A 14,775-nucleotide genomic window follows, 5' to 3' on the forward strand; every position below is an offset into this window, starting at 1 on the left:
CCAGGTGGAGCAGAAGCGGCGCTCCATCTGTGAAATATTACTACTTGTAGCGCGTAGCAGCGGTTCAACAGCGAGAGCTGTAGTTTTAACACAGTGCTATTGTAAGTGGTCAACATTTTATGAGTTTGTTTTTTTTTTTTATCAGATCTGTATTGTTTTACTTTTAGGAAGTGATAATATTAATTTCTGCCTAAACAAAACAACAATAAAACAATGACCTACAGTTTGAACACCATTGCTGATCTGCAAAGGAACGACACCACTAGTAGATAACAACACATCTACATGAACTTTGTCTTGTCTGCAAACTACGTACATCACTGTGATTATCCTGTACCTATATCCATAAAGCAATTCATTATTGGATCAAAAGGCTCTACTTTGTCTTATGGGGAGTGGACATCAGTTGGTTTCAAGTGCATTCATCACTCTGGCCTTGTCTATGTGGGTTTTCTATGCAGTATGAATCCATTTGTCTCCACTGATGGAAAATAATTGCAAAGCAAACAAATCATCTCTGCCACATTGAGCAGGCGTCTACTCCTGGGGCATAGCAGCTAGATAGCTGCAGGAAAGAAAGACAGACTGACACAGAGATGAACGTGAAAAAAGAAACCAAAGTAAAGGAGGGGAATAGAAGAGGTTCAGAGCAAAGTGGTGTGACATTTGCATTATATATGCAGAGTGTTAAAAAGTGTTGTGTTAGAGAAACCAATGCAGTTAGATTGAAAGTGACTACAGAGTGTACTGGGGAGACCAGAGAGAAAGGGAGAGTCTGTGGCCTTGGTGGAAGTGTGCCAGATGGAAACTCACTTCAGAAACATAAGGAGGAGACATCTGGGATCCTGTTGCCTTGGAACAGAGATAATTATAGCACGATGCAAAAAAAAAAAAAAAAAAAAAAAAAAAAGGCTTTTCAAAGAAAACCTACAAATGCAATATGCATCTTTATGTTTTTCCAACTCTAATATTGGAAGCAGATTTCGTTGATAATGCAACAAACTAAAAAGGAACAGTAAATGAGATGCTGCTCACACATAAACACTAAAGACATTTATTTTTTAAGGCAACCTGAAAGAATAAAAAAAAACAACTGTGTTGGAAACATCAGGTTGCTTAGCTAAGATTTACACAACAGTAATGAATATAAAAGCCTCAACGGCTTCCCTCATTTTCTATAGCAATCTTTGGCATTATAAAACAGCCTTCACTTTGTTGTGTGACTGTGATTAGCGCTAGGTCTGCTATACTTCTGCATGTAGCCAGTGTGATAAATGACAAGAAATATTTCTTAGAGTTAAAATTAATAAGATTAACTTGACGCCCTGAAAACTGACAGAGCTCAGTTCCACTCCACCGCGTTCAGCCATTTTTGTAGTTCTGAAAGCAGCAATACAATCATCTACCAGCAGAGAAACTTTTATTCTCAAGTTTATCAACGGTGGAAGACTTGTCCATCCAACCTTACATGTTGGAGCCAGAGTCTGACCCAGAGCAGGAAAATGAAGACAACTTGCAGAACTACGCTTTAAAATGAATGCATTGCAATGGTGTTTTTACTGTAATTACATCCTCTCCATCAATACCAACTACCTACTCTGTGGAGCATAGTTCATCTATAGTGGATAGGGTAGCATGTCAGACACATATTAAAATATTAATGCTACCTCAATATGAATGAAGTAAACAAAGCCTTGGCATAATTAAGAAGTTAGCTAATGTGAGTGCCAAGAAAATCACTGAATGCATTTAGATCATGTGTTCCCCAAGACAAAAATGGCAAAAACAAAGAAAATTTATTATTTCCAAAACATGCAGTACAGTTATATCCTGAAGAAGGTCGCTAAAAGCTAGCATTCACCGCTAACAGAAACGGAAGGCTCAATGCTAACAAACCAATGGTTAAGATGTCATTGTCAAAACACAAAATTCAAGTCAAAACTAGGTTTTGCTGTCATTTTAGCGTTATTAGCAGGTTCCAGCTTTGCTGTGTTCCTCATTTCCGTAAAGAGAAAAAACTGACACCTTAATTAGACAAAGTATTTCAGAAAATGCCTCTTGATACTGACTGTGGTTGCTGAAGCAGTGATCGATAAGTACTCCAAAAATGGACTTCCCCCACTGACTTTTCCCAAGAAATATAAAATTTAACCAAACACTTCAAAGAGGCTCTGATGCCAGGGGATAAAATAAGTAATCATGTCTGTTAATACACGCAATAGCAGAACCTTTTGACTTATTACAACTTCAGCATGACTGAACTTGGACTGCAAAACCATAGCGAGGAAAAATGTGGCAGATTCACAAAACTGATTAACTGGAAGTCATGACGTTGTTTAGCAGTTCCACAGCGGTGAAGTCATAATCAAGAAAACATTATAGGCAACAGAGAAAATTTAACAGCTTGAAAAATATAACCCGAAAAGAGTATAAAGACATTTACTCAGAAAAGGGAGAGAATAGATTAAAACATTTTGGTTACTAAAATTTTTACTGTTGTGAGATGTGTTCTTCCATGATGGTTTACCTTTGTGTTACAAACAAAAAACTGCTTTATAGGCAGTTTCTGGACGTTTTATTTATATGAGAATATGAGTTTAAGTGGAATATAAATTTACTGTGCTGAGTAAGATTTGGCTTAGTTATGTGATGTCATGTCACATTTCCGAACTTTGTAACTGACAGCCATCTTAGCAGGCAGTTGTCATGGATTAGCTGCGACAATAACAAACAAGCCACAAGCTTAGAACTAGCTCTGGCCTTCTTTCATATCTTAACAATTTAAGTACATTACTCGATTATAATTTTTGAACATTATACTAATCTCTTTATTAACACTAAGATAAATATCTGATATTTACTGTAGCAGCCTACTTACTTCCGAAGACGTCAAACTACCAAAATTAGCATAGCTAATTTAGCTTTCATCTGCTAGCTACGACGGACATGTAGCCTACGTGTATGTTGCTACAGGTACTTACTTTGCCAGTCACCACAATCTTGTAGGGAAAGGAGTTCGTACAACCTTTACAAAGCTGTTTGCATGCATCCATGGATTTCAGGCCGCGAAGTTCGTGTAGGGAGGTCGGGGGTAGCTTGCTTGCCCACATCTTCTGACATGCAACTGTCTCATAGAGGTCGTTTCCCACAGCAGCGGTTTTGTTTATGCATATTTCTCTACCACATTGGTCAATTGTGTTAATACACTTTATTTTTGTTGATGTCGAAGTCATGGTTGATCTTCTGGTTCAGACTTGTTACACAAGATGAGCTCTGGGTATAGATATTTTTATAATGCAAGTGTTAGTTTAGCACGACCATGGATACAGACAGTGGTGGAGAAAGTATTCAAAAAATGTACTTAAGTAAAAGTACAAATACACAGACAAAAATGTACTAAAGTAAAAGTAAAACTACCACATTAACATTTGTACTTAAGTAAAAGTAAAAAAGTACTGGCTTTTAAAAATACTTAAGTATTAAAAGTAAAAGTACTTGCTGAATGGATTACCTAATCGCTAATATCATTAGCGATTAGGTAATGGCACATTATAAATGTGCCATTTTAATGAACAATGCCACAAATAAAGCATGTTTTTATTGTGTTTACTCTAACATAGATTAGACTTAGATATGTGATTCTGTGCATCATAATTTCAGGGATGGAAACATCTTGTCTCCTGTCCTAACATAACATGAACTTCACTTATTTTGCCACTAATGTCATTTATTTTTAAAGAAATTCAACAGAAAGGGGATGGAAAGAAGGTGGGGGGGGAGAGGACAGGCAACCAAGGAGCCAGTAGCAGAGTTGTAGTCAAGACCACCTAACCCAAGACAAAGTGAAGACCAGCACCCCGCGCTACGTGACACAAAAAATTAACTTTTATCTATCAAAATTACTTCTCAAATTGATCTGAAAGATTCACATTCCCATAAAAAAAACTAGATATTAAATACTTAGAGCTGAAATAAATTTCATCAGTAAAGATCCGTCCAGAAGAATCGGATCGTTCCTGAATGTCATATCACTATATTGCACTTTGGTACCAGCGTTGTCCCATATTTGCGACACCTCAGTCAACACCCCCACACAATAATTAAGCACATGAGTGACAACTTTTTTTCATCTCAGATGCAACATGCGTCTCTGTAGAGCTAGCTCTGCCAGCAGCAACACGTCCACAGAGCTTACCTTTCTTTAAGCTTTCCTTCCAAGTGACGCTAAAAGTTGGACGAAGTCTCCACCGCCGGTGAAAGCGGAGCGCTGCTGATTTTACATGTCGCTATTTCAATTTATGCTATTATATTTGCTATTATATTACTGACGATTAGACAGATATCGCCTCCCGCTCAGAGGAAACCACTGCGCATGTCTTGGAGCTTCGCGTGCGAGTAAAGGTGKAGGCGATGGGTGACAACAGACACGTAAGTCACGTTACTGCTCGGATTTTACCGCGCCATCTTAAGTCCCTGAACTTCACATTTTAAAAAAGAGCAATGCGACTTAGATGTACAAAAAAAAAAAGAAAAAGACTTGGATGTAGTGAAGTAGAAAGTACAGATACTTACTGTAAAATGTAGTGGAGTAAAAGTAGAAAGTGTCCATTATTAAATCTACTTAAGTAAAGTACAGATACACGAAAATTGTACTTAAGTACAGTAACGAAGTACAAGTACTTCGTCCCATCCCACCACTGGATACAGACTCAGACTTTGATAGGTAAAGTTAGTGGGTAGTGAATAAATGTGCACTTTCACTAAGTCTGATCCACCTTTTGCGTATTTTAATTACAGGTAATATTTTTTTAAACACTTAAAGTTCCGTCATACAGACAGGACATTCACATAAAATACAGTTAAAAGCCAAGTGCAGTTTTTCAAATTCTTTCTATGATCACCAAAGCTTTGAAATGAAACAACCTCTTTTATATCTGAATATATCTGGTCAAATTATTTATAAGTTTGATTACCTCACTTGGCGTGAGGATGGGGAGATGCGTTTTTACTGCTTTATATTGGAATATCTTACATTGTTATTTTACTTTCCAGGACAGGACAAATATACAATCACATATTATTTCTACAAATCACTTCTGTTCAAAATGGAAGTGACTGAAGTCAGTATGTGTAAAGAACACCAAATGTGAGAATTCAGTGGTTGATATGGTTCCATGTCATTATCACAGAATCTTTCAAACATGAACAAAAATCTAAAATTTAAAGAAAAAGGGTTTCTGAGGCCTCACTCAACAATAACTGGATTCTGGATCCAATAGGTCAATCTCAATGTAAATGTCCTAAGGAAAACTTACAGGATAGAAACCAACATCATGGACAAAACCATATTCTTGGTTCTCACTTTAGCCCACGAAATGCGTTAACTATCAGCTTTTGCAGCAACAGACGTTTGCTGAAAATCTCATCTGATTTTCAGGTCATGGTAGAAGTTTCTTTTAAGGAAGAAACTTGTTAATTTTTTTCACGAAGTATACAGTTATTTGAAACAATGAGATCCCTTAGGTAAAAAGTTGAAAATTGGGTGTGGGGGGTGTTTTGCACAACAAACAGAACACTTTGCTTTCAAGGAGGAAAATCAGCACATAATATTTCTAATGTGTTTTTTTACCCAGAAGACCTGTGTGGGTAAGTCACAGCAAAGGATAAAGCGTTTTTTACGCTCTTCTGCATCCTCAGTTTGTCAGACACCCAATAATAAGGACATGTGATATTTTAAATTCACATTGAAGCACTAAATTTTTGACTTTTTGATTCTCCAATAACTGCGCCTATAATTGGGTTCATCACTTATTCTCTCTCGCCCTCTGCTGGCCAAAGTGAGGCAATTCAAGAATCTTTAGACTTTTTAATAAAATAATTCGGGATAAAATATGTGACAGGAATTTATATGTATAGACTCATATTTATTTTTTTATGACCTGAAACAAGACTCAAAGCAAACCATTTTACTGTTCGCACAGTGATGGCGCAGAACTGCTTTTATCAAAAGCAGAAGTAGTGCAGAAGCTTTATAGAGGTTCAGATGTTTTTAAATGTGCCACTGCTGCCTTTTAGCTACAGAACAAAAGACAAAAAACGGAAGAAAATTTGGCATTTATGACATGATATTAGAAATATTGCCCAACCTGAATTTAAAAACTGGAATATTTCAATCTGCTGCTCAATGGAAATAAAAAAATACTATCCTATCAGGTACCTGTTTCTACTCATGTCTCTACTATGCACATCCTCTCTATTTTATTTTACCTTTTCAACTCAAGTTAAATGCATCTGCAGAATAATATTTGCTAAAAAGCTTAACTATGTAATTTCAAAACTTTTGAAAATGCACGGATGAAGTCTTAGGTGGCTGATGACATCAGTGTTACAGTCGCTGGTAGGTAGATGACCCTGGAAGTACAGACGAGACTGGATGTGGGTCCATTCATTCTTCTGTGTCAGCACATCTGGATGTTCATGTTTCCAACATCTGTCTATACATTTTTCAGCAGCCAGTTTGGGGATGACATGCCAGACTGGGAGAAGTAGTTCCACCACCACGGCTTCTCCTGCCGCTCTATTCCTTCCTCGGTGACAACCGGCTCGCCGTGGCGCTCAAACTGGTTGTAGGGGTCAAATCGATCCCAGCTGTCTGCCGTGGGGAAGAGGTGGTCATCTATGTCTGGCTCCACAGGAAGCTGTTTGTGTGGAAAAACGGAGAGGTCAAGCGATCAAATGGGTATCAAGCAACTTCACTCAGCAAACGGCATGTCTAGAAGAAGGAAATGTCCTCTACGCATCGACTAGCTGAATCAAAATTTAGCTGTTTTGATTTTGCAGTGAATATTTACATAGAAGAGAAGCACATCTCTAAGCTAGTGAGATGTATTGAAACTAAAGAAAATGCGAAAGTATTCTTAATCTTGTAGAATGTAGAGAAAAGTCCATTTATTATTATAATTATTATTATTTGTGGGTTTAGTTCACCCCAAACAATTAGAGTTTGGAAACCTTTGAATGGAACAGCAAACTTTAAAATACAATGCACAAAGTAAGAAGTCGAGAATACAAACCTTCTCTAAGACAAAGTCGACCTGTCCAGCCTTGTTCAAGTTGTGAGGCAGGTAAACCCTCTTGCTGACCTTTGAGTAACCTTTGGCAGTGGCTGTCAGGATGTGAGTGCCTGGATTCACCAGCCTCCAGTAGTCTCCGTCCTCAGCTGCAAGTGAGTTTAGGTGAAATGAACAGAAACGGTGAAATTGCAAAATTCAACACAATGTTTTTTTTCTGCACTAACAGGAACTTTGGATTTGTGTTTTTACCTGTAGTGACATCTTTTCTAATCCCCCTGACAGAGACAGTTGCACCTTTTATACCGTTTCCATGCGTGTCCCTCACAACGCCCTTAACTCCCCTGTGGACCTGTCCAGACAGCAAGAGCACAATCACGACAATTCCCTCACAACCGAATATATTTGGTCTGGACTGAGCGAACGCAGCACCTCCAAACAGGCTAACTTTATTCTGTAGACACTTACAGACTCAAGAAAACTGAGCAGGGCTTCTTTATTCCTTTTCCATTCTGGGTAGAGCTCAGCCTCCGAGGGGAATTTGTCACAGCCAAGCTCCACTGTGATCTCCATGCAGTTAGTGTGTAAGTAATTGAAATCAGACATACCTGCAGATGGACAAAAGGTGTTCAGGTAATGTTGGGAGCAGGTGTCAAGGGTTAGGGTTAGCAAATGCGCTGCACTTTGAAGGCATCTCACCCCCAGCAAAACTGTACCACAGAGCGCCGTTGATGATGCCTCTGTTACGATAAAAAGAGGCCCCACATCGGTCCGTGTCGTTGTTTGACATGGTGGCGTGAGCGTCAGCGTAAGTGCGAGCGAGCTGCTTGAAGATCTGAGCGTTGGGAGATTTATTGGTAGTGGGAAAGCTGAGACAAAGTGACAATAAAGTGTTTTTTTTTGTTTGGTTTTTGTGAATCCTCACCTGTTCATCTGGAGTGGGTGAAAGCATCTTCTCCTCATTCGGGTGTCTAGAGAAGTCAAAGGGGTAGGAGACCACCAGCTCGCCTCCGTGGAGGCTGGCAGACTGGACAAACGGCAGTGACCTGATCCACTTCATTACTGCATAGGTCTCTGGCGCCACCTGCAGTTCAAAAGTTGGAACTACATGATTCAGGTTCAAGGCAGTCAAGATGTGAAAAGCCGTTTCATTTTCTTCTACCTTCCCAAACCAGTAGGAGTCAGGGATCGGGATGTGATCTATGCGGTAGTGCCTGCTGCGACGGTTCCGGTAGAAGACGGAGGTGAGGTCGGGAAAATTGCGGTTCAGGTCGAGGTTCTGGGCATTAGCCCGTCCGCTTGTCCATCCATTTAGCAAATGACCCTAAAAGATTTGTGGCGTTAAAATGTGCCAAGTCTTGTATGAAGTGGGAGATTGTAACTGTGGGGATAACGTAAGATAAGTAGCAACAGTGGTTATGTGAAGAAAATTAAACTGTATTAGTCACAATTTCTACAAGATGAATTTTAGACTTCTTTGTTAGTTCTATTGTTAACATGAAGACAAGACCATGTATCCATAATAATGAAGAGGAAGAGGAAACATGAAGATATTACGTAAGGCCTTTTCCTCAAGAAGAAAAAAAAATGTATGTGCATGGTTACATATTTGTAGAGTTCAGCCACTGCTAATTTCCTTATATTTTAAAATATATATATATTTTTTTACGTTTATATTTTCCTTTTAAAGAACCAGATTTCTCTGTAGTCATTTAAAGTTGCCTTGATCTATGTGTCCTCAGGTTTTCTGAATGTAGTTTAAAGCTCATGTTTCTGCTTTCCCCCCCATTTCTGTAGCACTACCTGATAGTTTTATTTAAAAAGGAACCTTAGCTCAAAAAGCTAGTTCCTGCATACAAAGCACGGCAACACTTTATTTGAAGGGGTGTGCATAAGACTGACATAATACTGTCATAAACATGACATAACATCTGTCCTGAACATGAACGAGTCCTTATGAATGTCTATGACTGTCGTCATGAAGTGTCATCCGGTAAATAATGACACTTTTAATGCAAAGTTGCTCTAAAAGTTGCATTGAAAGCCCGTTAAAAATGTCAACTTTGCATTAAATTATCATAATTTATAAAATCATGCAAAGTTGGCACTTTTAATGGACTTTTAATGCAATTTTTAGAGTAACTTTGCATTAAAAGTGTCATTATTTACCAAATGACACTTCATGACAAGTCATAAACATTCATAAAGACTTCTTTATATTCATGACAGGCGTTATGTCATGTTTATGACAGTGTCATGTCAGTCTTATTCACACCCCTTTAAATAAAGTGTTACCCAGAGCACTTGGCAAATGATCTATTGTAAATTTTCATAAGGTGTATAGTTAGTAGTCTGATGCAGAAACACATTAGTTTAAATTGTTTTTAGCTAAATCAGTAAAATATGCCAAACTTGACATTACCATCAGTTTGATTACCTGTAAAATAATAGTTTGCTGAAACGAGATGATTATCAGAAAGCTGCAATACGAACATGATTATGTCGGTTCCAATCAAGGACACGCCAAAGATGCCTCCGAGTACAAGATGTTGACTTTAACCAATACAACAACATGGAAGCAAAGACACATTAGTTTTGTTCAGGTTTGCAGAGTAATATCTTCTGGATAACTTATTATTGACTTACATATATTGCTTACAAGCATCTGATGGAGCACTAAATATTCAGATTATGTATAAAGGGCTAAGCTTCTATTTTATTATTTATGTTATGGAGCCAACCTAATAACCAGAGTTTATGTGCTGATGTGAAAAAAAAAACAGTCCATAGATAAATGTTGAAATACTGGAGGATTATTGAGCAAGGCCACTTTAAAAGCTAATAAAAACTCTGGTTCTCTGAAAACATAAAATATAAACGAATGAGGGGTCATGTTGGGCAGCTCTGCATGTTGCCATATACGTGCAAAAATATAGAAACAGTTTCCTCTTCTATATTTCAGATGTCGACTAGGAAGCAAAACTTCCCCATTTAAGACACTCTTTGGGAATTACTAGCACACATGCAATGCATGTCAAAAGACAAATTTCAAGTAGCTGTTCTTAATGAATTAAAATTTTGATCACAGCCCATCAACCAAGAAAAACACCGTAAATCAAATGAATATTTTAACCATGCAATGTGAGGCTCTGCTCTGACCAAAACTGGCTCTGAAACACCTTATTTCCAAACAGCAGCTTCCGTCTGACCTGATTGGAAGTATATATGCACACACTGCGGCATGCACATGACCAGTTAACAGAATAATGTCCATGCAGAGATTGGAGGCAAACGATTAGGTCTGATGTGTGAGTGAATGTGCAGAACATCCGAAAAACACAAAAGGCGTCGGTGCCCATTTTGGAAACATGCAATTTCCAGAGCCGGCTGAAGTGTTCAACCCTGTTGGAAGACATTTCTGAAAATGAAAACAGAGCCATCTGTGAATTTTATTTGTCCTTATCCTGACCTCACTGGTTGATCAACTTGAGGCTGGGATTGTTCCCAGACCAAGTGGGATGATCAGACAGTCAGAAAAAAAAAATAGTTGATAGAAGTTTGCATTCTTCAACGTTCAAAGCACAAGCAAGAGAAGCACAGCAGCCAAAAAAGGATCGAGAGCGGATAATGGTGGTTTGTCCTTCGTTTTGTTAACAATATTTACTTCCTGGTTGGAGAGCTCCGGGTCATTGCTTTCCTCTACCTCTGAGGCGGCCACCTCGTAACCGTCAGGGTTCATGGAGGCCAGAATGTGAATGCGAGTGTTGTTAATGATGGACTGAATTCGTTGGTTTCCCAGGGTGTACTCCGAGCACAGGTACTGCGCTAAGTAGATGAGCAGCTGACGTCCTAGCACCTCATTTCCATGCATGTTGCCAATCAACTTAATCTCTGGCTCCACTGCAGAAAATGAAAATGGAAATGAGCACAATAAAGAAAAACAACAACACTTAATGCTTGGCCATATGGGTTGGGATAATTTCTCTCTCTTAGTAATAAAGAAATTCATTTAAAACTTGCATTTTGTATTTACTTGCATTGTCTTTGACTAGTATTTAAATTGGTTTGATGTTCTGCAACACATTCCTTCTTCAGGACATGAGCAGCTTGCTGCTAGTGATGGGACCTTGAACTTCTGCTCTCAACCAGAAAGTCTTGAAGGAAAATGTCCAACCATCTGTTTGTAACCTTGAGCTCAGTCAAGATTGGGTTATAAAGCAGTACCATGGTTCAGAACTCATTAGAAAATCTAACTCTGACTTAGAATAAAACAAAGGTTTTGGACTGGCCTCATCCAAGTCGGAATATTAAATCCAAATGTGTCATTTTGGCATGACCTTACAAAGGTCATTTGGGCTCAAAAACGATCAATTGTTGCTGAATTAAAACAATTCTGCCAAGAAGAGTGGGTCAAAATTCGTTTACAGCATGTAGAAGACTCTTTGAAAAAATATCGCAGATCCTCTATGATAATTATTGCTACAAAGTGTAGCTTAATTAAGTTTAGGAAGTAGTTACATAGAACCCAGCTGGTCTGAATGGCTTATTACTTAAAAACCGGATTTCATATTTACTTTGGTTATCTTTAATACTAAAAATAAATTTAGTTGATGATTTGACTGATGACCAGAAACATTTGCATGTGGCAAAAATGCGGAAGCAGAAGAATATCTCTTTCGCAGAATTGTTCTAAAAGTCACAACAGTGTGACGCTGTTCACTCACGCAGCTCATGATGTCCTGGGTTGTCGGTGAATTCAATAACCAACAGATCTCTGCCTTCGGTGCTCCGTCCGATGCTGTAGACATGAGAGATGTGGGAGCACTTGGCTGCCGTCCTCTTCAGTAAGCTGTACATCTGGGCGTTAGAGGCGTAGATGAACTGGATGATGGTGCTCGGTTCTTCGGGAGAGAGACTGGACAATGCCACCTCCTGTCTGGCTGGAGGGAATATGTGGGAGAGGACAGAGGGCTGGTTGTGTTGGTTTCAAACTTTACCTCAGCACAAAGCGTCCAAGTGGCACAAGACTCTGATCTTTACCTCTCATCCCAGATAGCGGGTCAAAACACCCCTCCTCGCTTGCAGCAAAGAAGCGATCGCAATCCAGGAAGTAGGGCCAGGCCATCTCTATGGCCTCAAAGGCGTGCATGCAGTCTTTTCTCAATGCTTCGCATGTGCTGCGGCACGGTTTGATCATCTTGTTGTCCCGACAGGGCGAGGCCAGCACCGAACACCCTACGAGACGGATCTCGGGGGAGCACTCACCATTGAGGAGACCGTGGATGACACTCAGGAGGAGGTACTCTGCTCCTGACTCGGCTTCAAAACGACTCCGGTGACCAAGAATGTTGGGGAATATGGTTCTGTAGAAATGGGAGAATGCTCTTATGGAAATATTTACATACACCCTATGCATCAATAGTTTGTGGAGCCATGGTTAGAAGCAATAACTTGATAAAGTCTCTAAATCTCTGAGATTCCATCAATTTCTCATGTTATTGTTGGAGAAATCTTGTCCAACTGTTTCAGTTCTTTGAATTTGTCACACATTTGTCTCTGCACAGCTCTCTTGAGACTCAGCAGAGCGTTTCAGTCAGGATAAAAAATGAAATTCAACTAAGTCATTGCAACCCTTGTTCATACATTATTATTATTATTATTATTATTATTATTATTATTATTATTATTATTATTATTATTATTATTATTATTTATTTATTTTCTTCTTGATACATTCTTGTTGATGTGATGGTGGGTTTGAGATCATTGTCCTGTTGAACTAAACTCTGAGCTAAGAGTTTGTATCATTACAAATGAGATGTTTCTGAGAAGATGCTGTTTAGTTTTTGCCTTACATAGTAACATAGTGCTGCAAATTATAGCCAAACATCTCTACTTTGTTATTATGTGCAAAAGACACTGGAAGTAGTTTACTTAGATACAACTTAGAAAACCTTAGTAGTGTCCTGGCTGCAAGACATAATTAAAACAATACATATTCCGTATTATTATAACTGTGCTGGGAAACTTTAGCCTTTTAGATGTGGCTCTTGGGTTTTTTGCAGTTTCTCTGAGCATTGTGAAGTCTAACCTTGGGGTGGACCTCTACTCCTAGGAAGATTTCCAATTCATTCCACCTTCTGAATATGTATTCCTGATGTAAATAATTAACTTCAGTCAGTCTGAAAAAGACATTAATAGACAAATAAAATATTTTACAGATAGGATCACTGTAGGCCTACTTAGTCTTAAAGTACTTGAGTTCATTTTGTTGGCAGCACCCATCTGCTACTTAATGCATTAAACACAGAGGCAGAAAAATGTGTACCTAAGGTAATTCTTCCGCATGTCTGTACTGACAGGTATAAAAGTGTTCATTTTGCATGACTGTAATCCCTGATAAGAGCTGATGTGAATTTAAACATTATGTGGTTTATAAGTACAAGAGTCAGTGACTTAAAGCAAAATAAATAAATAAATAAATAATAATAATAATAATAATAATAATAATAATAATAATAAAATTGGGGATAATGTCTTTGTTCTGTTGACTTTTGATTGGCTTTCTAAGCAGCATGACTCACGCTGAGTACTCCAGATCATTGCAGTAGCCCAGGTTCAGCTCTGTGCAGGTAGCTGCTGGAACACAATAAAGATGGAGAAAGTGTATTACAAAAATAGTTTTGATGGAGCAAGAACATTTTAAATTGTTTCTATTTTTTGTTGGCAAAAACACTGTATTTCTCTTCAAGGTCACACATACACATGGATGGGATAATAATAATGAATAATTTTACATTTTAGTGCAGTACTTTGTAGCTCTGCAAATAATTTGTTGCTCAAAACAATAAAATAAACTCACTTTAAAGTGGAAATTTTCTTCTGATTTTTTTTTTTTAGACTTTCAAACATCTGTTATTTAAAAAGGTTTAGCACGAGTGATTATCTTTAAGTAGCATTTTCTATTTGAAACAGCTTATTCTTCCACAAAGGACAACTACAGCTTGAAAACAGTATACTTCAAAGATATTTCACGTGTAATATTTATTTTTACTTTTTGCGCGTCTATATTTTATGAACTCAACTCCGTGTAGAAAGAAAAGCTAAACAGACACATACTTGTTTCATCGTGTGCGCTGCTGCTGCTGCTGCTGCTGCTGCTGCATCTTCCTGTGAGGAAAACCGAGAATGACGGACAAAAAACTACAGCAGTGAATCCCAAACTCAAAGCCAGGGGGCGACATCTTCAAACGCACGACGAACTGAATTTGAAAGAGTTTACTGTGAGTTAACAATTAAGAGAGTTGAGGGTAAAAACAATAAAAACCCGTGAGAGGGTCCGACTTTATACGTCCCTAAATTAGGCTGAGAAACAGAACAATGAGAGAAAACGACGAGTACAACAATCAGTTAGTGCAACTCAACTCAACTCAACTTTTTTTTTTTTTTTTTTAGCACATAATAAATGATTTCTAAACGCAGGTTTAAATGCTGGTAACAGTATAGAACTGACAGAATCATCCACTGTCCTAAATGAAAAAGCGGTCCCGTGTCTCCTATTTTCGCCCCAGGAGAACTTTGCATTTCGCCCTCTGATTGCGATGTGGGGAAAAAAAAAAAAAAAAAAAAAAAACTTGAGCGCGGCCATTGTTTTCTCTTACCTAAAAATTCGTCTCCCGGATGACACGGCTGTTGCGGGGCGCCA

The 14,775-nt window shown here is 38.4% G+C and overlaps 1 protein-coding gene across 2 annotated transcripts; it reads right to left on the minus strand.

The window, feature by feature from the left end:
• Window positions 1-5,903: 5,903 nt before the first annotated feature.
• Window positions 5,904-12,362, minus strand: cpz (carboxypeptidase Z). 2 transcript variants are annotated; one of them, XM_017306556.1, is made up of 10 exons: window positions 12,111-12,362; window positions 11,795-12,010; window positions 10,774-10,970; window positions 8,233-8,394; window positions 7,996-8,154; window positions 7,770-7,905; window positions 7,539-7,678; window positions 7,323-7,422; window positions 7,074-7,219; window positions 5,904-6,698 (listed from the first exon to the last, which is right to left on the minus strand). In XM_017306556.1, the coding sequence occupies exons 1-10, from the start codon at window positions 12,265-12,267 to the stop codon at window positions 6,495-6,497; spliced, it is 1,617 nt and encodes a 538-aa protein (XP_017162045.1). In that variant the 5' UTR covers window positions 12,268-12,362; the 3' UTR covers window positions 5,904-6,494. The 2 variants fall into 2 exon arrangements, with proteins under 2 accessions (XP_017162045.1, XP_017162068.1); XM_017306579.1 differs by having other exon boundaries at window positions 10,735-10,970; window positions 11,795-12,006; window positions 12,111-12,200.
• Between the last annotated feature and the right edge of the window lie 2,413 nt (window positions 12,363-14,775).

Source organism: Poecilia reticulata, linkage group LG1 (assembly GCF_000633615.1).
Source record: "Poecilia reticulata strain Guanapo linkage group LG1, Guppy_female_1.0+MT, whole genome shotgun sequence".
Lineage (NCBI taxonomy): Eukaryota > Metazoa > Chordata > Actinopteri > Cyprinodontiformes > Poeciliidae > Poecilia > Poecilia reticulata.